This window comes from Nicotiana tomentosiformis, chromosome 9 (genome assembly GCF_000390325.3).
Source record: "Nicotiana tomentosiformis chromosome 9, ASM39032v3, whole genome shotgun sequence".
NCBI lineage: Eukaryota > Viridiplantae > Streptophyta > Magnoliopsida > Solanales > Solanaceae > Nicotiana > Nicotiana tomentosiformis.
In genome coordinates, this window is record NC_090820.1 from 76,794,979 (window position 1) to 76,817,566 (window position 22,588).

A 22,588-nucleotide genomic window follows, 5' to 3' on the forward strand; every position below is an offset into this window, starting at 1 on the left:
TTCTCTAAGTGTGGATATCTAGTTTCTGCTTCCCCTAAGGTTCGACTTACATAATAAACGGGAAATTACATACCTTGCTCTTCTCGAATTAGGACACCACTTACTGTGATTTCCGATACTACCAAGTATAAGCAAAGTTTCTAGTCTGCCTTCGGAGTGTGAAGCAGTGGTAGGCTTGATAGGTATCGCTTCAATTCCTCTAATGCCTATTGGCACCCTGGGGTCTAGGTGAAGTCGTTCTTCTTTTTAGGTAGAGAGCAAAATCTATGACTTCGACCTGACGACCTCGAAATGAATCGGCTTAAGGTAGTAATCCGTCCCGTTAGCCTCTACACGGCATTTATACCGTCCATGATGGCGATATCCTTGATGAACAGTTATACATGAACTTCTTTTAATTGTATTTTTTAAGATAAATATTATAATTATCGTATTATTAATATATGCATTGTTATTTTATACTTTGTTTCGTATTAATTAATACCTAATGCCACTAATTAAATGTTGTTTTAATTATACGACGATTATTTTACTTATTCGTCGACCAAATAATGTGTTATTTTATGTAGAATTTCAATTATGCTAATGTTATCTAATACACGGACCCCTGACATGTCAATGGTTGGATAAAGTTCAAGACACGACAATTCTTTTTGGTATTGCTACGTAGAGTTGACAAAGTTTGACATAATAGTCGGTGCAAATTGTTCTATAAAATTCCCTCTGTACAAATCCGATATATATTTCTACACCCTTCTACAACTTTCCTACCGCCAACTACACTTCCTAATAAACACCTTCTTCCCAAAAAGATTTCTCCCTCAATTTCCTCTCTTTCTCCCCTCGATCAAAAGCACAATCAGCTAAATTCTCTAATGGCTTCATCAAATATTCCATCTCTAGAACTCAGTGCAATAGGTGCTAGAGCTTTACTTCTCCAATTCATTCTCAATCCATCAGAAAATCAACGTGATGTTTTGGTATTAGTCAATTCAAGAATGGGATCAGTAACATTTATTGAAGGTTCTCTTAATCTAGACAACCTTCTTTCAAAAGAAGGTCCATTACCTGCTTCGAAAGAATCAATAGATTCTATGCCAGCAGTCAAAATTGTGGAAGAAGGAGTTGAGTGTGCTATTTGTTTGTTAGAATTTGAAGTTGATGGAGAAGCTAAGGAGATGCCATGTAAACATAAGTATCATGTGGATTGTGTTGACAAGTGGTTAAAGATTAATGGGTCGTGTCCAATTTGTAGGTATAAAATGCCTGTGGATGAAGATAATAAGGTTCAGATTCTAATTCGAACTTATGGTCAAAGGGACTCCGAGGAGATCTTAACTCATACAAATGTGTTTTCAGATTTAGACTCTAATTCGAACACAAGAGTCCAAAATATGGACATGATCAGGGATTAGTAATTCTGTTTTAGGACTCAATTTTCTTGTTCTCTTTTTTGTTTTCCTTTTAGGATTAGATTGGAATAGTTTGATTACTTTTGTACAGTTGACTTTGGGAGTTTTTTTAGTTGAATCGTTGTTTTGGGTCAGCTGCAACGCGGCTTCTGTTTCTTATTTCTTTTCGTTTCAACTACTTCACTAGGTGTTATTCGTCTGAATCCGCAGCACATGCATTTAATTATTTTTTATTTTATTTCCCATTTTAGAAAATATGTTACTCTAGGAGACCACAATACGTGCATTTTTAGATGCGACGTACGCTTTCATTTTCAGCATTATACTTGTATTTCAGAAGTTCATAGAACATGCATTCTTTTATAGGAATATAAATTAACTCATGGTTAGCGAGACTACATAATCAAGTCTTTTTCGGCTTATGAGGCTACGAGTTTTATTGTTTTTGGTTACAGCTGGTTTGGATATGGAAGAGGGAACTGAGAAGAAGATATCAGCAACAATTGATTTTATTACGGGACACCTCGTGATTTTTATATCGATCTAGTATGTGCCTCTGCATCTAGCATTGAGTAGACCATTCAAAATCAAAAGCTATTGCGCCTTTAGCTGATTGGGAGGACTCCCTAGAAATTCTTCGTTTAGAGAAAACTATACAATTAATTAAAAGAGAGAACAATACGATTATTGAGGGTGAACAGTCTCACATTCTCGAGGAAAAACAGATGGTGAAAGGTACTAAGATTTTGTGACTTTTTGGTACGTGTAGATATAGAATTCAACTTAATTTATTTATGATATAAAGATTCAATTAAGATATTATATGAAAATATGGTTCTTTCGATTCTCGTTTGAGAAAAGGAGGATTTTTGATTGGGTGGGTTCGAAGAAAAAGAAGAATTTTTTGTTTACCTTACTTACTTTTCTTTTCCTTATATCAATAACTCAATCAAAATACAATTATTGTTATCTACTCTATTGGACCGTATTGTTGCTTTAAATACAATGTTATTTGAGTATTTTTTCTAAATTTTATTGTACCGTATTAAATTTATTGTTATATAACAACAAAAAGTATATAACGATTAATTTGTGTGGTCATGTCGCTATTTTTTTCATCTTGCCTTTTCTTATAATAAAATAATTTTGTTTTATTTTTTTACATAATAATTTTATTATGTAATATTTTATCTTTTTTATAATATTATAAGTTTATTATTCATTTTGCTTGTGTATGATAGTATGAAATGACTGTAAATGATGTTCCCTCCGTTTTAATTAATGTGAATCTATTTTTTTTTTAGTCCGTACTAAAAAGAATGACTCATTTTCATATTTAGAAATAATTTACCTTTATGCAATGATTTATAGTCATACAAAATATATGTGCCTTATTTTACACCACAAGTTCAAAAGTCTTCTCTCTTTTTCTTATAAACTTCATGCCCAGTCAAATAGGTTCACATAAATTAAAACGAAGAGATTATAATCTATTCGAATATTGTATTAATCAAAATAAAATAATATAAAATAATATAATATAATATAATATAATATAATATAATATATTATGAAACAATATGTAACAATCATCCAAACAAATTATTAAACGTGAAATCAAATTGTATACGGGTGAAATCGGGGATAATGCACACCCCGATTTCCCGGTAAATCAAACAAAGTAAGAGCCTGAATATATGAGATCGAAATCGAAGCTGAGAACTCTTTGGATCGAGGCCCATAAAAAGTAAACAGAGTGCTCACCATCGGACCTGATAAAATGACGCACTACGATCTCAGTACGATTTTTGAGACTTCGAAAAATACAATATACGGTTATAAGTGACAGATACAGGGCCGTGATATCCGCAATCGACCGGATATCACAGCGCGGATCTCGCTCGATAACTGTTACGAATCAGTAATTAACGAGAGAGGAAGATTTTTACCTTTTCTAGACTTGTACTAGGTATGAAACTCCCCTACAATATAAATGGAAAGTTTTTTCTTTGATATGACACATTGTAACACGTAAACCAACTCAATATAAATTCATTTTTCTACTTCCTAGCTATTAAAAAGTTCTTGCTTTATTGTTGTTCTTCATTCACAATTGGCTTCGGACCAAGGGTCCGATCGAGGGCAAAACCACTGTTCAACCTAAGTTCGAGCCAGGCCGTAACACTACAATTGGTTTGATTATTTATTTTGTCTTTAACTCGTTTATCTAACATTCTTGATTATTTGCGTTGAATCAATCCACATATCCTTAAAAATCGCGTATAAATTTAATTATTATCCATTTGAAGGTTAAACAGTTTGGCGCCCACCGTGGGGCTAAGTATAATAGTGGTGATTTGATACAAATCTCCATAATACACTATATTTTACGCTTGTTCTTTAAAGTCTTAATTTCAGGCCAGTTTAAAAAAAAAATTATATTCTCAGTCCGCCCACTTGAACGTTGACACTGAGTCTAGCCATCATGGCAAAAATAACAATCTGGTACTTAGCAACGAGGTGCCTCCTGCTGATCCCAACGGAGTCCCAGTAGCCGATCCGGTCGATGCTAACTCACAAGTGGCCATCAATGTTAACCTACCAACTGATCCCGAAAACAACGTTCGCGAGGGAACCCGACCGACGGCTTGAGAAGCGCCCGAAGGCGAAGGTGATGGCTTAGCCTATAATTGATCTTTAAGATGTTGCAGGCTCAACAAGCGGTGATAGCGCAACTGTAGAATCAAAGCCACGCCCCCAGTAGAGTTGAGCCCGAACTGTCCCAGGAGAACATCAGAAGGAATGAGCAGATAACCGAGAGACCGGGCGAAGCTGAGTTCGGGGTCAATTCCGAAGTAATGAAAATGCTTGAAGCGTTAACGAAGCGGGTGGAATCAGGCGAAAAGAAAATTGAGGCCAATGACAAGAAGGTGGAAAAATACAATTTCAGGGTCGATCAAATCCCGGGAGCATCCCCGATATTAAAGGGGCCAGATTCCAAGAAGTTTATCCAGAAGCCTTTTAATTCGAGCGCGGCACCGAATCCAATACCTAAGAGGTTTCGTATGCCCGATATCCCAAATTATAACAGAACCACGAATCCGAATGAGCAAGTGACCTCCTATACATGCGCAATCAAAGGGAACGACTTGGAAGATGATGAAATTGAGTTGATGTTACTGAAGAAGTTCAGGGAAACCTTGTCCAAAGGAGCAATGATATGGTATCACAACTTACCCCCCAAATTCCATTGACTAGTTTGTTATGCTTGCCGATGCTTTCATGAAGGCCAATGCCGGGGCCATCAAGGTCGAGACCAGAAAGTCAGACCTTTTAAAGGTTAAACAAAGAGACAACGAGATACTCAGGGAATTCGTATCGCGGTTCTAGATGGAACGGATGGACATGCCTCTGATTGCAGATGATTGGGCCGTTCAGGCGTTTACCCAAGGACTTAACCACTGAAGCTCCTTGGCTTCACAGTAGCTAAACAAAAAATGGTAGAGTACCTGGTGGTAACTTGGGCCGACGTCCACAACAGGTACTAGTCGATGATTAGAGTCTAGGACGATCAACTCGCAGCCTCTTCTAGATCTGTTTATACCATCAGGGCTGACAATAGGTCTATGAGAGTCGTCGATCATGAACCAAGACTGATCCGGGATCAGTACAACCATACAGTACGGACCGAAGAGGAAATAGGGGCATGCGTTTGCCCACAAGGAATGAAAAGAGAGGCGATCGAGGGTCTAGTAGACAAGGTTTGATGAGCAAAAATGGTTTCGGCAGGCCACTTGGGGGTAGAGAAGCAAAAATATTATCATAATACAACTTCAACGTTGATGTGGCCAACATCGTATTAGCCATCGGGCGCATCAAGGAAACCAAGTGGCCCCAACCATTACAGTCCGACCCTACCCAAAGGGATCCTAACTTGATGTGTAAGTATCATAGCACTCATGGCCACAAGATAAAGGATTGCCAACAATTGAGAGAAGAAATTGCCTAATTGTTCAATAATGGGGACCTCCGAGAATTTCTGAGTGATCGATCCAAAATCCATTTCAGGAAGAGGGACACCAACAAACATGCCGAATAAGAGGATCCTCAGCATGTCATCAACATGATCATTGGAAGGGTCGATATCCCCAAGGGCCATTGATAAAGCGCACTAAAGTATCTATCACAAGGGAAAAATGCACCCGAGATTATGTTTCGAAGGAAACCATTTCGTTCAGTGACGAGGATGCTGAGGGCATCATTCAACCACACAATGATGCACTAGTAATATCCGTACTTATCAATAAATCTCGAGTTAAACATGTGTTGATTGATCCAGGTAGCTCGGCCAACATCATCAGATCGAGGGTCCTAGAGCAGTTGGGGTTACAGGACCAAATAATGCCGGCGGTCCGGGTGTTGAACGAATTTAACATGACATGTGAAACCACTAAAGGGGAGATAAACCTGCCGATGAATACCACATGGATGATCCAAGAGACAAAGTTCTACGTGATCGAAGGGGACATGGGGTACAACGACCTCTTCGGAAGGCCGTGGGTTCATAACATGATGGCAGGACCCTCAATCTTACACCAGGCGCTGAAGGTCCTATGTTGGGAGGAGTCAAGCCGGTCTACGGAGAGCAGCTGACCGCAAAGGAAATGTTCACAGTCGACGAGGTAATCCCGGTGCCCACAGTTTTGACATCAAGGAGCACGAGGCCGACCAGAAAGGAAGAAATTAAATAGAAACCATCGATGTCGGTCTCGACCAAACCGAAGGAACGAGGAGTAGACGAGGAGGATGATTACGTAGTCCCGAGATCGCTCATAGCTCTTGATGACACCAAGGCCACCTAATCAATGGTCGAAGAGTTGTAGCAAGTCATATTAATCGAACACCTACATGATCAAAAGGTATACCTGGGCACGAGGTTAACCCCCGAGGTTAGGAAAAAACTCATTGATTTCCTTAAAGCTAACATAGATTGTTTCGCTTTGTCCCATCTTAACAAGACAGGGATCCCGCCGGAGGCAACCATTCATAAGCTAAGTTTGGATTCGAAGTTCCATCCGGTTAAGCAAAAAAGGAGACCGCAGTCCGAGATAAAGCATGCATTCATCAAGGATGAGGTATCTAAACTCCTTAAAATAGGATCCATTCGGGAGGTTAAGTACTCGGACCGGTTCGCTAACGTAGTAGTAGTGCCTAAAAAAAGAAAATAAGCTGAGAATGTGTGTACATTACAATGATCTAAAAAAGGCATGCCCCAAGGATTATTTCCCTTTGCCTAACATCGATTGGATAATCAACACGACGACCGGGCATTAGATACTCAGTTTTCTCGATGCCTATTCCGGGTACAACCAAATTCGGATAGACCTGAGCGATCAAGAAAAGTCTTCTTTTATCACTAAGTGCGGCACCTATTGCTATAATGTAATGCCGTTCGGATTAAAAAAATACCGGTGCCACCTATCAACGCCTAGTAAACCGGATGTTAGAAGAACAAATATGGAAATCAATGGATGTTTATATTGACGACATGTTAGTCAAGTCCCTGGGAGCAGAGGACCATTTGAAACATTTGCAGGAGACCTTCGATATATTGAAGAAATACAATATGAAGCTGAACCCGGAGAAGTGTGCATTCGGGGTCGGATCGAGAAAGTTCCTCAGGTTCATGGTGTCTAATCGAGGGATCGAGATCATTCTCGACAAAATCAAAGCCATAGAGGAAATTACCGTGGTGGATAACGTCAAGGCCGTTCAAAGGCTAACCAGGCGTATAACCGCCTTGGGTCGGTTCATATCGAGGTCCTTGGACAAAAGCCATTGGTTCTTTTCACTATTAAAGAAGAAGAATAACTTTTCCTAGACCCCAGAATGCCAGCAAGCTTTGGAAGAACTCAAATGGTACCTATTGAGTCCGCCCCTACTCCACACTCCGAAGGAGAACGAATAGTTGTACCTTTACCTGGCGGTTTTCGAGGTGGAGATAAGTGGAGTCTTAGTCCAGGAGGAAGAAGGTACGCAATTTCCTATTTACTATGTCAGTAGAACTCTTGGAAAAATTGGCGCTTGCTTTGCTAGGCGCCTCCAGGAAGTTAAAGCCATACTTTTAATGCCACCCCATATGTGTCGTAGCTTCTTACCACTGAGGAACATCATGCACAAACCTGAGCTCTCGGGCCAGTTGGTCAAATGGGCCGTTGAAATTAGCGAGTACTATATCGAGTATCGACCCCGAACCGCCATAAAATCTTAGATTTTGGCAAACTTCATGGTCGACTTTACGCCGGACTTAATACCCAAAGTCAAGAGGGAATTGTTGTTATCCTCGTGGACCATCTCGAGAATTTGGACCCTTTCTACGGACGGTGCCTCAAACGCGAAGGGGTCTGGGGTCGGCATCATATTAAAACCTCCCACAAGAAATGTAATTAGGAAATCTATTAGAACTGTGAAATTGACTAACAATGAGGCCGAGTACGAGGCCATGATTGCAGGTCTAGAATTGGCTAAAAGCCTTGGGGCCGAGGTGATCAAAGCTAAATGTGACTCCCTCCTCGTGGTAAACCAAGTTAACAGAACGTTCAAAATAAAAGAAGAACGGATGCGAAGGTACTTGGATAAATTACAGGTAACGCTGCACCAATTCAGGAAATGGACCATACAACACGTACCCCGAGATCAGAACAATGAAGCCGATGCTATAGCTAACTTGAGATTGTCGGTTGATGATGATGAATTCAGTTCGGGAATGGTAGTGTAGCTCATGAAATTGGTGATAGAAGAAGACCATGCCGAAGTAAACTCAATATGTATAATTTAGGATTGTAGGAACAGGTATATTGATTACTTGAAGACCGAAAAATTACCTTCGGATCCCAAAAAATCGAGAGCCCTATGTACCAAGGCTTCCAGATTTAGCTTGGTCGAAGGGGCACTATTCAGGAGAACTTTCGACGGCCCGCTAGCTAGGTGTTTGGGACCGGGAGAGACCGAATATGCCCTGAGAGAAGTCCACGAGGGTACTTGCAGAAACCATTCGGGGGCAGAATATTTGGTTTGGAAATTGATCAGGGCCGGTTATTACTGGATCGAGATGGAGAAAGACGTGAAGGACTTCGTAAAAAATGCGATGACTGCCAGAGACACGCCCCGATGGTCCATCAACCGGGAGAAACTCTCCACTTGGTTTTGTCCCCATGGCCATTTATTTAGTGGGGAATGGACATTGTCGGTCCCCTGCTGTGGGCACCCGGTAAAGCTTAATTCATACTATTCATGAGAGATTATTTTTCCAAATGGATCGAGGATCAAGCATTAGAAAAGGTCTAGGAGAAAGAAGTCACTGACTTTATCTGGGACCACATAATATGTTGATTTGAAATATCGACCGAGGTCATTTGCGATAACGGGAAACAATTCATCGGCAGCAAAGTAAGTAAATTTTTCGAAGATCACAAGATCAAGAAGATACTATTGACACCTTATCACCCAAGTGGAAATGGACAGGCAGAACCAAAAAACAAGACCATACTTTAAAACTTGAAAAAGAGGTTGACCAGTGTGAAAGGAAAATGGAAGGAGATCCTGCCCGAAGTCCTATGGGCGTACCGTACGACTTCAAAATCTAGCACCGGGGCCACCTCATTTTCCTTGGTCTACGAAGCTGAAGCCTTAATACCAATCGAGGTGGGATATCCAAGCCTCGTGTTCCAATATGCGATAGAAAAGCCAAACGGCGAGGCCATGATCACGAGCCTATAACTATTGGATGAAAGGTGGGAGGCCGCCCTGGTCCGGTTGGCCGCCCAGAAACAACGAATAGAAAGGTATTACAACCGAAGAGCCAGCCTCCAACACTTTTAAGTCGGGGGCTTGGTATTGAGGAAAGTAACATTACACCAGGAACCCGAACGAGGGAAAGCTGGGACCGAACTGGGAAGGACCATATCAAGTTGTCGGAATAACCAACAAGGGCTCGTCCCAACTCGAAGTGGGAAATGAAGTACAACTACCGAATAACTGGAACATGGCAAACTTAAAGCGGTACTACTGCTAAGTTACGAACTCAATTACTCTTTAATCATGTTATAAACCGAAATAACATTTGCAGGTAAACGACCAAGGATGGATGTGACTATTAGGTCTGAAAGCACGCGCTGCACTCTTTTTTCCGTGAACCGGTTTTGTCCCAAAATGGGTTTTTAGGCAAGATTTTTAACGAGGCAACAGTAAAACGTGCTAACTTAGATTCGAAGACCGGTTTCAAATCAGAGTCAATGATCGTTCACTTCATATCAATAGTATCCGAGCCCGCACAAGTTTGACCTCGAATACTGGGGGCTATTACCCTCGATTAAGGTTTTTAGCAAGGAAAAAAGAAAACTTTGTATGCTAAAAGCTAAAGCTTGGTGGTTAAGATTCATTGTAAGGGCCAAAAGGTTGTAAGAACCATGCTCACATGGTTCACTCTAGCCATGACACAAGTTTTTATTCGCTGAGAAATGAAAGAAAATTCCGCTTTACTCTTACGCATTTTTTTCTTTATCGATTCCGGATCCTAGAACCCAAAGGGCTATCCCTACTCGGGGACTATCGAGCCCAAGTGCTACCCCTACTCGGGGACTGTCGCCCAAAGAAAATTTGAACGACCCGGGCAATCCAATCCCGGAGGCACCAAACCCATAAGTCGGTGCCCAAATACAAAAGGCTACGACCATCTTAAAAATGGCTCGGAGATGTCCGAAGCCCGTAACCAGAAAGTAAGGCCTTAACAAAAAAAATCGAAACCTACTAAAAACACTTAAGAATCTTGAGAACCTACGGCCTCATCGAGGGTCCAAAGCCACGAGCAAACAAAGTTTCCTCGAAGTCGGGCTTCATTCGAACTTCCGAAAAATGAATACCTCGGAACTACATCTGATTCTATGCTAAGGCACCAAAAACAATACACGAATATAAAATACTGGAAAAGTAAAGACACGATATTGCCAGAAAGGGAATATTTCATATATATATCCCAAAATATATTTACAAAGGCCCAATAAAATGGTCTCAACATGAACAAAAAGAAAATATACATAACGAAAAACAAACACTGAAAAAGTACTAAGGCATCCACATTTGGTCTTCACCAGGGCACGACTCATCGCGAGAACCGTCAGAGCCCTTAGATCCCTCGGAGCCCTCAAAGCTTTCAGCATCCTCATGCTCGTAGAGCTCCTTTTCCTCTGCCTCGAGCTACTTAGCTTCCTCGATCTCGGCCAATAGGTCGAAGCCTCGGGCGTGGATCTCTTTGATGGTCTCTCTTTGAGATAGTCGCTTCTCGTATTAGCCTTTGTCTTCAGGTGGGTCTCGACTGCCTCCACATCGGCCTTGTATTAGGCCACCATTTTCTCGGCATCAGCAGAGGTTGTCTCCAATTTGGACCTCAGCGCCTCATATTCTCTTCCGAGTGCATCCCGTTTTGCGACGACCAAGTTCAGCTGTGCTCGGAGATCATTATTCAGCTGAGACCACTTATCAGCTTTGTCCTTCACCACCCGTAGTTGATTCTCAACCAATGCCAGCTCCGCATTCGTAGTTTCCTTCTCCGAAGCCAGCAGGTCCATCCTACCCTTCCACCATTCGGCCATGGCCTTGACCTCGTTCATCTCGTCCCGGAGCTGGTCGATCAAGTCTATCTTCTGTTGGACCTGCGAAATAGTGTTGTTAGTCACCACAACTAGCTCCTCGTTTTTAGCTTCAAAGACCTTTACCTTTTCAACCAGGTCGGCATGTTCCCGCTTCAAGGTGGAGGCCTCCTTCTGGGTTTTTTCCAGCTCGGCCTGGAGAATCGGGAGGTCTTTAAGGGCCTCATCATGTTGCTCATTGAGAATCCTATACATGTCCTTCTTCCGGGCCTGCTCTTTGAGCTCGAACTCGAGCTGGCTGATTTCCAAGCGGTACCGGAGGAAGCTTTCATAGTGAAGCACTAAGGCCCGTAAAACAACGACGGTAGTACGAGACATCAAAACTTAAGTGGAATTCATAAAGGGGTGTAAAAGTGTTGGCGTCTTACCTGGTTCAGAGCCTGACGCGCCTCGTTGAAGAGACTTGACGTGCCCAGCTCGTTCATCTTTGCCTGGTCCTCCTCGGTGTTGACGGCCAATTTTGACCTTCCCTTTTAAAATTAATTTACTTATACTTAATAATATACAATAAATATTTTGAAAGTATGTTCTAGTAATAAATACCTTTTATACAAATTATTTAATTATTAGTTTTGAAATTAATCACCTAGCATTAGTGTTATATAATATACGTACTATTTTAAGATTATTAAAATAACCTTTATATACATCACACAGAGTTTATAATTAATTTGACAAAATTACTCCTTAATTTTTAGTAAATTAGATTACTATGTTAATATTTTTAAATTAGTTCTATAATGCTAAAATAAAGTATTTATAATAATTAATTACAATAGTTAGCAATGTATATAATAATGATAGTTTTACTGAAAATTATTAAGCTTATTTAATTTAATTATAAAAGGGATCAAAAGAGGCTAAGGGCTATAATTGCAATTCTCTATTAAAGACCAATTGGCCATTCTTTAAATTATCTCCATCCCAAGACCCAGCCCAAGACCCAGTCTAAACAACCCCTCTAATCCATTGTGGCGATCCGCGTCCCTCTCCCTAAACCAATCACAATGTGCCACGTCGCTCGTCTCTCTCACTCACAAAGAAAGCACAAATCAATATGGACCATTAATCCATCTCATCAACGGTCCGCGTTTAATCTCTATTTTCTTCTTATTTTTTTATCTTATTAAGATTTAATCTCAACCGTCTGATTAGAGAGATCCAACGACCATTGAATTTTCTCCATTAAATCATTTTTAAATTCTTAATTATCAAAACAACTGGAGTCGTTGATCAAAAGATCCAACGGCTCCCATTCCATCTCCCAATTTTAACTCAGAAATGACCCCCTAAACCCTAATCATTTACCACCTCCCCTGCCGCCTCTCTTTCCCTTTCCTCTCTCTTTTCTCTCATCCTTTCAAACCCTATCAGTCATGGAACCTTGCACAAATCAGTGCAAGGTTACAAAATCCTGAATCAAATCGTCCTTCCCTGCTTCTCTGTCTCCAAATCCTGCTGACTTTCCTTTTTTCCCTTTAAATCTGAGACACCAGACACGACCAGTAAAGTTAAAGCACCCATTTCATCTTCGTTCTTTCAATTCCAACTTGCCAATCGTCCGCTTTGTCCCTAGGTGTAACAGCCCAAAATATTTTGATATACTTATTATTTGTGAGATTGAGATTAATTAAATAATTATTGAGCCTATATTACACATATTAGTTGGGTAATAAAATAATTAAAATAATAAATAATGATAAAAAAATGGGCTAGGCCCACATTATTTCTATGGTGTCCTACGTACAAAGACTTAAGTTAGAGGATAAGGTCATTATCTAATACATATACATAAGGGATTAGTCGACAGCACGCTATTTTGGAAGAAAAGGCTAAAATTTGTCTCTTTGGTGGAGTGCATTGTCGAAACCGAGAATTAGGAGACTCTGTGTTTACCCTCATCTAATAGCTCCGGGCTCGTGTTCATGGCCTCATCGTTTAATTCTTTGGTTGTATATCCGAACCTGAGACTTGGTTCTCCGGCTTCGACCGGTATTAGAGTTTTTGCGCCGTAAACCAACAAGAACAGGGTGGCCCCGGTACTGGACTTCTAGGTCGTGCGGTATGTCCATAGGACTTTGGGCATAATTTCCTTCCATTTTCCTTTGGTGTCGGTTAACCTCTTTTTTTGAGATTTTAGTATATGGTTTTGTTGGTCGATTCTGCTTGTCCGTTCCCACTAGGTTGGTAGTGCGTTGATAGGATCCTTTTGATCTTATGGTCTTCGAGAAACTTACTTACTTTGCTGCCGATGAATTATTTTCCATTGTCGCACACGATCTCGGTCGGCATTCCGAACCGACATATGATGTGGTCCCAAATGAAATCAATGATTTCTTTCTCTTTGACTTTCTCATATGCCTAGGATTCCACCTGCTAAGAAAAATAGTCAGTCATAAACAATATAAATTGAGCCTTATCGGGTGCCCATGGAAGGGGGCTAATGATGTACGTCCCCCATTTCATGAACGACCATGGTGACAAAACCGAATGAAGCAGCTCCCTGGGTTGATGAATCATCGAAACATGTCTTTGACATTCATCACATTTTCGTACGAACTCCTTCGCATCCTTTTCCATGTCAATTTAGTAGTAGACGACTCTGATTATCTTTCGAACTAATAATTCAGAGCCTTGAATGATTTCTGCTGGTGCATTCGTGAATTTCCCTTAGAATATACTCGATATCTTCTGGTCCTAGACATATCTCGAGTGGGCCATCAAATATTATTCTGAACACGGTTCCGTCTTCGGACAAGCTAAATCGGGCTGCCTTCGTATGCAGGGCCCTCGATTCTTTTGGATCCGAGGGCAGTTTTTCGGTCTTCAGATGTTCGATATATTTATTTTTTTCAGTCCCAAGTCAGGCTTGTTGAGTTTATTTCGGCGTGGCCTTCCTCTACTACTGATCTCATGAGTAGTACGACTTCCCCCGAGTTGAAATCATCGTCCTCAACCGACGATCCCAGGTTAGCAAGGGCATCGACCTCACTGTTTTGATCTCGAGGCATGTGTTGTAGAGTCCACTCCTTGAATCGATGTAATGTTACTTGTAACTTATCCAGGTACCTTTGCATTCGTTCTTCTCTGACCTTGAATGTCTCATTAACTTAGTGCACCACAAGGAGGGAGTCGCACTTAGCTTCGATCACCTCCGCCCCCAAGCCTTTGGCTAGTTCGAGACCTGCAATCATGGCCTCATATTTGGCCTCGTTGTTAGTCAATTTTATAGTCCTAATAGATTGGCTAACTACATTGCTTGTTGGTGACTTTAATATGATGCCAAGTCTGGATCCTTTTGCGTTCGAGGCGTCATCCATAAAGAGGGTCCAGATCCCCGAAGAAGTCCCCGAGTTTAACAATAACTATCTTTCGACCTCGGGTATTAGGGCCGGCATAAAGCCGACGTAAAGTGTCCATGAAATGTTATTCTTCTTCTTCAATAATAAGAAGAATTGGTGGCTCTTGTCAAAGGACCTCGAGATGAATTACCCCAGGGCGGCTATGCGTCCGGTTAATGTTTGCACGACCTTCACGTTGTCCACAACCGTGATATCTTCAATGGCTTTGATCTTGTCGGGATTGATCTCGATTCCCCGTTTGGACACCATGAATTCTAGGAATTTACCGGATCCAACTCCAAATGCACATTTATCCGGGTTCAGCTTCTTATTGTACTTCATCAATATGCTGAAGGTTTCCTACAAATATTTCAAACGGTTCTCTGCTCGAAAGGACTTAACCAACATATCATCAATGTAAACCTCCATTGATTTTCCTATTTGTTCCTCGAACATCCAATTTACTAGGCATTGGTAAGTGGCACTGACATTTGTTAATCCAAATTGCATCACGTTATAGCAGTAAGTGTCGTACTTAGTGATGAAGGAGGTTTTTTCCTGATCGCTCGGGTTCATCTGTATTTGGTTGTACCTAGATCAGGCGTTGATAAAACTGAGAATCTCGTGGTCGGTCGTGGCATTGATCATGCGATCGATGTTGGGCAAAGAAAAGGAGTCTTTGGGACATGCCTTATTCAAATCTTTATAGTCTACACACATTCTTAATTTATTCCCCTTTGTAGGGACTACCACTACATTCGCTAGCCAATCCGGGTATTTAATCTCCCGAATGGACCTTAATTTAAGGAGTTTAGATACCTCGTCAAATAAAAGCATGTCTGATCTCGGACTGGGGTCTCCTCTTCTACTTGACCATGTGGAACTTCGGGTCGAGACTAATCTTGTAAGTGATTATTTCTGGCGGGATCCCTGTCATATCAAGGTGGAACCAAGCAAAATAATCTTCGTTAGCTATAAGAAATTGAATGAGTTTTTTCCTGAGCTCGGGGTTTAACCCCGTGCCCAGGTATACCATTTGATCGGACAAGCGCTGGATTAGTACGACTTGCTCTAGTTCCTCGACCATTGATTTTGTAGCGTCAGAATCGTCGGGGGCTATGAAAGTTCTCGGGACTCCGTAGTCGTCGTCCTCGTCTACCCCTCGTTCCTCCGATTTTGTCAAGACTGGTATCGATGATTGCTATTTGGCCCAATCTTTGACCATCCGATTCGGATCCTCCAATGTCGAGAATATGGATGTCAGGATCACCTCATCGACCGCGAACATCTCCTTGGAAGCCGATTGTTCAACATAAATTATTTTGATTCCTCCAGGTGTTGGAAATTTCAGCACCTGGTGTAGCGTCGAGGGTATTGCTCTCATGTTGTGAATCAATGGCCTCCTGAACAAATCGTTGTATCTCATATCCCCTTCGATTATATATAACTTGGCTTCCTTTACAGTTCCGGCGATGTTCACCGGTAATGGAATCTCCCCTTTAGTGGTATCGTATGCCATGTTGAACCCTTTCAGGACTCGGACCGCAGGTACGATCTGATCTTGTAGGCCGAGTTGTTTCACGACCCTCGATCTGATGATGTTGGCCGAGCTACCTGGATCAATTAACACACGCTTAATTTGAGGTTTATTTACGAGTATTGATATTACCAGTGCATCGTTGTGGGGCTGCACTATCCCCCCGGCGTATTTGTCGTTGAAATACAAGGTTCCTTCCGGCACTTAATCCCGATTCCGTTTCTCCCTTGTGATGGATACTTTGGTGCGCTTCAGCATCAACCCCTAGGGAATGTTGACCCCACCGATGATTATGTTAATGACGTGCTGAGGTTCCTCCTACCCGGCCTGCTTATTAGAATCCATGTTCCTGAAGTGGTTCTTGGCCCGATCACTCAGGAACTCTCAGAAATATCCATTATTGAACAGCCGGGCCATCTCTTCTCATAATTGTCGGCAGTCTTCTGTTCTGTGGCCATCTGGATCTGACTGTAAATGTCTAGGCCATTTGGTATCTTTGATGTGTCCGATGGCAGATACAATAGCGGCGACATCGACGTTGAAGTTGCACTCAGATAATCTTGGTGCTTTTTTTAGGTCCGACGGGCTTGTCGAAGCTGTTTTTGCTCATGAGTCTCCGGTTGCTCTGACCTTGGTCATTTCTTCTTTCATTTATCATAGGGTTCCGCGCTACTTCTTCGGTCTCCATTGTATGGTTGATACCGATCCCTGTTTGATCTCGGTTCACGATCGATGTCTCTCTTGACTCTGTCGATGGTTCTGACGAGATACACGGACCCAGAAAGGGCCCTAAGCTAATCATCTTCGATCCTGATTTTCGATTGATACCGGTTATGGATATCGGCCCAAGTGACAGCCGGATATTTCACCAAATTTTGGTACAACTACTTTGAAGCCAACGAGCTCTAAATGTTGAGTCCTTGGATGAAAGCTCGAATGGCCCCGTCAGCGACCGGTGGCAGGTCCATCCGTTCCATTTGAAATCGGGACAAGAATTCTCTGAGCATCTTATTATCCTTCTGTTTTACTTTAAAAAGGTCTGACTTCATGGACTCAGCGTTAATACCCCCAACGTGTGCTTTTACGAAGGAATCTGCAAGCATAGCGAACGAGTCAATAGAATTAGAGGGTAAGTTGTGATACAATATGATAACTTCCTTTGATAGGGTCTCCACGAAATTTTTCAACAAGACAGACTCGATCTCATCATCCTCCAAGTCGTTCCCTTTGAGGGCACATGTGTAGGAGGTCACATGCTCATTTGGGTCGGTTGTTCTGTTATACTTAGGAATCTCGGGCATGCGGAACTTCTTAGGGATCATCTTTGGAGCCGCGCTCGGAGGAAAAAGTGTTTGAACAAACGTCTTGAAATCCAAGCCTTTCAATATTGGCGGTGCTCCTAGGATCTGGTCGACCCTGGAATTGTAGGTTTCCACCTTTTTGTCATTAGCTTCAATTTTCTTCTCCCCTGATTTTACTCATTTTGTCAGTTCCTCGAGCATATTTATGATCTTGTGGTTAGTCCCCGATTCATTTTCATTTGGCCTCTCTGCGACCAGCTCGTTTCTGCGGGTGGCTTCCGGGATAGATCGAGCTCAATTCTGCTCGGCACAGCTTTGGTTTTGCAACTGGGCTATCGCCGCCTGCTGAGCCTGCAATATTTCAAAAATCAGACGTAAATTGATACCGTCCCCTCCAACGTCTTATGTATTTCGGGCTGCTGATCGGGCTTCTCCACGGACGCTATTCTCAGTGTCGGTAGGCAAATTTGCGTTGATGGGCACATGCGAGTTGGCGTCAATCGGGTCAGCGACCGAAATTCTGACGGAATCAACGGGTGGTATCTCGCCACTGGGCACTATGTTATTATTCTCATCATGATGGCCAGACTCATTGTCAACATGTAAGGGTGCCGACTGAGAGCTTGACATTTTGAGCTTTAACCTGAAATTTGAGACGCTTCAAAGAATAAGTGTAAAGTAGTGTGTGTTATGAAAATTTATATCAAATAACAACTATTATCCTTAGCCACACGGTGAGCGCCAAACTGTTTACCCTCAAAATCAGATAACAATTGAATTTGTAAGTGGTTTTAAGGATATGCGGATTAACTTGATACAAAATGATAAATTGAGTTGCAATTGTAATAAATAATGACAAAGTAAATTCAAACCACGCGAATTGGACAATTTCAGTCATGGAAGACCAGTCACACTCGAACTGGGTGTACTTCGATCAGTCTTAAAATATAGATGAATAAGAGCTTAAAGAGAAAAATAATAATATATTGCCTTTTAGTGCGTGTTACCATGTCCTTTATTAATTATTAGACCCCTTTATATAGTAGAGGAGTCCTACTTTAGGTACAATTCTATAAACGATAAATAAATCTCTTGATTTACTGATTGACGATCCCTTATCGATACGTGCCATGATACTCGCCGTAATATCCGACCGGTCATAGATATTTCGGCCTTCTGTTGCATATGCTAATAATGTTTCTTCGAACTCATTTGAGGTTATGACCGATTCCGGGATCATGGTTTCGATATTTTTTGAAGGCAGACGTTCTGCCCCCGGGTTCTAACCCGGTGGGACTTGGGGTCGATCTTCATCCCGTTATTGCCACGTTTCGATCCTGGTCTACCATGTCACATGCGAGCTTGATTTTGGTCGTATACACTCAGACTACTTTTGCAACTCAAATTTGCTATCCAGGTATAAGATTAACTTCATATTCATAGGATTAAATTAGGGGTAATTAAGCTATTTGTAATGATGACAAGAATTACTTTGGATACATACTGGTCATGGAAGACAAATACTTAGAAAACCTTGGGAAAATACATAGAATCTTATAATAGAACCTTATTATTTAACAATAACAAAGTTGTTTAAGATTAGTATTATGGAGTCAGAATACTTGCCATAGGAATCTGTTCCAGAAAACTTCATACAATATTGGATTAATTGTATTTATATATTCATGAGATATTTCACATGTATTTATGAAACCGACACTATCATATTCTTCTTAGGAATAAATTTCGTCCGAATGAGCTTTAATGTATTTTTGAATATCTATGTAACTAAAAGATTAGTCGAGTAGTTAACAGGTCATATGCCGAGTATCAAATTGTACTCTAATATAAGAAATCAACCCGACTAGTATAGTTGACATTGTTAATTTAATATTTTGGATAGATTGAGGCCATTGGAGGTCGTTTGGTTGGCGTTCTAGAAGTTTCAAAGTTGGGAAACTTGTCATTGGCGAGATAAGCGAGACATTAACCTTTGATACTTGCTTTTCTAAAATGCGTTTTGAAAATATATTTTGTATGTCTGGTCCATGTATTGGGACGAGCGTGCGCTTGGTAAAATTGGTGGTCGTTGACCAGCCGCAAATATATGTTATTTTGTAAAAAGCTAAAATTATTTAATAAGTGATTTGTGATATGGTGTGATGTGGCGTAGCCTCGTGCTATGGCGTTGGGGCGTTAGAAATTATTTTTTCGCTGCCGTAATATATTTGGGACATTGTGTATGTTGCCGTGGTAGATTTGGAGCATTGTGTATGCCGTCGTGGTAGATTTGGAGCATTGTGTATGCCGCTGTGGCAGATTTGGGGAATTGTATATGCTGTTGTGGACTCATTGGAGTGTTTGGTTAATTTCCTGCACTGCTGTTAATGACAAGACCTCAATGGTGATTGTGTTGAGATATATATAGTATTGTTGTTGAATAATTATTTGGATCTTATACAGTAGTTATATAGTGAAAGATTTCTGTGCATATTATTTTTGTGCTAGTTGTATATTTGTATTTTCTAACACTTGTTCCAGAGGTATTCAGAGTGTAGGATCGAGGATCTTACTGGGTTATATTTTTGTATAACTCACTCTTTACCTGCATGTCCATGCAGATACTGTTGTTGAGGACGAGGCTAGTGGCTAACGAGTTCGTTGGGTGGGTTCTATTGCTGGGGTGAGCCGCCGCATTATTCGTTGAGGCCGCTATTTCAGCTCTATTTTATCTTATGTCTATTATTTCTTTCGGGTTTGCATGCTCGTCAGTTAAACTTCTATTACTCTATTAGATGCTTTATGGTCTTAGTATGAAATTTGAATTAGAGAATTATTATTTGAGTACTCATTAAAATTTACAATTAAATCATGATTTTAGTCGGATAATTATTTTGTATTTAGTAACTTTTAATGCGTTTGGGCTTGTACGTATTTCTCTCAAGGCTTATATAAAAGGTTAAGAGTACAGGAATTGGTTCACCTGGCGAGTGATCTAAGCCGGGTGCCAGCCACGCCTAGGGGTAGTTTGGGACGTGACACTAGGTTGTGAGGCCAGTGATTCAGTTTTTATTTTCGTTGATTAGATTCAAAACCCTCAATTTGAAACCCTAGACCTGAATGACGAAACTTCATTCATCTGATTTCCCCACTCGTTCTTTCAAATCGAAGCATGCATGGCTGATATCTCGAGTTTCATTATTAATATTTGTTGTCCAGAGGTCAAACACACTGACCTCTGGACAATGGAGCTTTGACTGATGGACTCTCAATCTCAACAGTTGAATCCTTCAACCTCGTACCTAGGTACAGTTCTCGATGATTTTTCCCCCTGTGTTTCTCTGATTTTACCCCCTTTCTATAATCATCAATCTTTCGTCACTCTCCACTATCTAACTTGAATCTGCTGGAACCCTAAAGGCATTGAATGCCACTATAAAAGGAGCTCTCAATGCTCTCACTTAACAGACACCTACAATCACCTAAGACCTAACACTAGCATAGAAGTGATTATGAGATTTCATTAATCTAGGATTTCTTACTGGTTTCTGATTTTTTTCTCTTCGTTTCTGAGTGCTTTTATTACTTCAAGCTCGAAGCTTTGGGTCCCAGGAAAATTAGAAGGAATCCCTGTTTGGTCTGCTGCCTTCGATAAGGTCAGTACGTCTCCAACTTTTCTCTTTTAATTATTTTATTCGAATGTCATGAATATGTTGTTGTCTTTTTGTTAATTGTATTCATTTATGATGTTTGTCATTAGTATAGAAGTATTATCTCCAGTTCATGATAAGGTGCTATTAACTTGTGGTCATTTGTCATGTTTTTGAATGTCTCTAATTGGTATTGACTAGATTGTTATGTGACCTTAATGACCCTCATTTCTGAATCCAAATAGTCTACATGATTATGTTTTTCTTAATATGCCTCAATGACCTCTTATGCTTGCCTAGGTTTCAGATTTTCTATTAATGGTCCTGCTGTGATCTCTATTTCTACACCCTGTTACATGCATTCTATTTTTTTGTGGTCGAGATTGTTATTTGATGATTCTAACTAGGATAAAACTGAAAGTTCATAGTTTAATCCTTCACCATTTAACTGAAGCATGAGAAGTTTAACTTTTTAAGTGTTATCCTTCTCTATATCAATGTCTGTTAACTCTGAGAGTAGCTTTTGAGTTATTATTATGACAATCTTATGTTCATATCTAACTGTTGGTTGTACCTATATGAAACAGTATTATTAGGGTGAACTCTTATGAACTTCAGTGACTTTCCTGCATATATTTTGTTAAGATCAAGTTATCTCTTTCATAAAAATAGGTTACAATTATGTTTGTTATAGTTGAATGAACTGCTTTCAAGTTGAGTATAACTGCCTCATTTCTAGATGTAAATTTTAGTCTGCATAGATGAGTTTAAACCTGTTTGGCACAATACTTTCCTTGTCTTTAATCTCTTTATGGCATTGCTGACTTTGTGAATCTTAGCTTGTCTTTGTAAGATCATAACCTCATTTAAAGTATCTATGTATAGTTGAATATTGTATGTACCCCTGTTTGTCTTCATGATCTCATGTTCCTATACTTTATTTTGAAATTGCATTCAGTCCTCTTCCTTGCTAATCTGATCTGTAAATCCTAAGAGGACTTCTTATTGTTACTGCTTGGGCATAATAGTCTGCCCATTTCAATATAGTATTAGTGTTCTCATGAAGGTGTGTTTTCCATCAATACAAATGAAGTAGGATTGATAACCTGGGATCCTGTTAAGCACCTTAAGAATTCCATGTGTGAATATGTAAACCTATAGTCATGCTAAGAGTTTTGATTATGTTCCGGCATCTTTAATAACATCTATAGTAGTTGCTAATTATGATTGTTTGCCTGAAACTTTGTTAATGTTTTTTAAATGTTACAAGTAGTGTTGTTGATCTATACATGTGCTGGTGGTAAGATCTAAGTTAACCAATCTGTAATAGTCTACCAAGGCAGAAGTATCTTTATTTCTGGGTTGCAATATATCTGAACTTTGTGCTATGTGCCTATCCTTTGAATGTGATCCCGAGTGTTTAGATCTTTAACAGTAATACTATAGTGTTTCGGTTACCATCCATGTGTATTTTCAATTTGACCTTCAGACTTATTTAATATGTGTATTATTCATTTGGTATTATAGTCATAAAGTGAAACTGTTATTGTGTCCTTATGTTATTCTGTCAAGGGAAAGTATACTTTTGTGGTAGGGAATATTATGGTAGTTAGTTTACATTGAAAGGGCCTCATTGGCAC

At 40.4% G+C, this 22,588-nt stretch overlaps 2 protein-coding genes across 2 annotated transcripts; one reads left to right on the plus strand and one right to left on the minus strand.

Moving 5' to 3' along the window:
• The first annotated feature begins 875 nt into the window (after positions 1 to 875).
• Positions 876 to 1,415, plus strand: LOC138899032 (E3 ubiquitin-protein ligase MPSR1-like). The gene has a single exon (XM_070185144.1). The coding sequence runs from the start codon at positions 876 to 878 to the stop codon at positions 1,413 to 1,415; it is 540 nt and encodes a 179-aa protein (XP_070041245.1).
• A 9,392-nt stretch (positions 1,416 to 10,807) lies between these two features.
• Positions 10,808 to 11,437, minus strand: LOC104103197 (uncharacterized). Its single transcript, XM_009611081.1, has one exon. The coding sequence runs from the start codon at positions 11,435 to 11,437 to the stop codon at positions 10,808 to 10,810; it is 630 nt and encodes a 209-aa protein (XP_009609376.1).
• Positions 11,438 to 22,588: the final 11,151 nt, after the last annotated feature.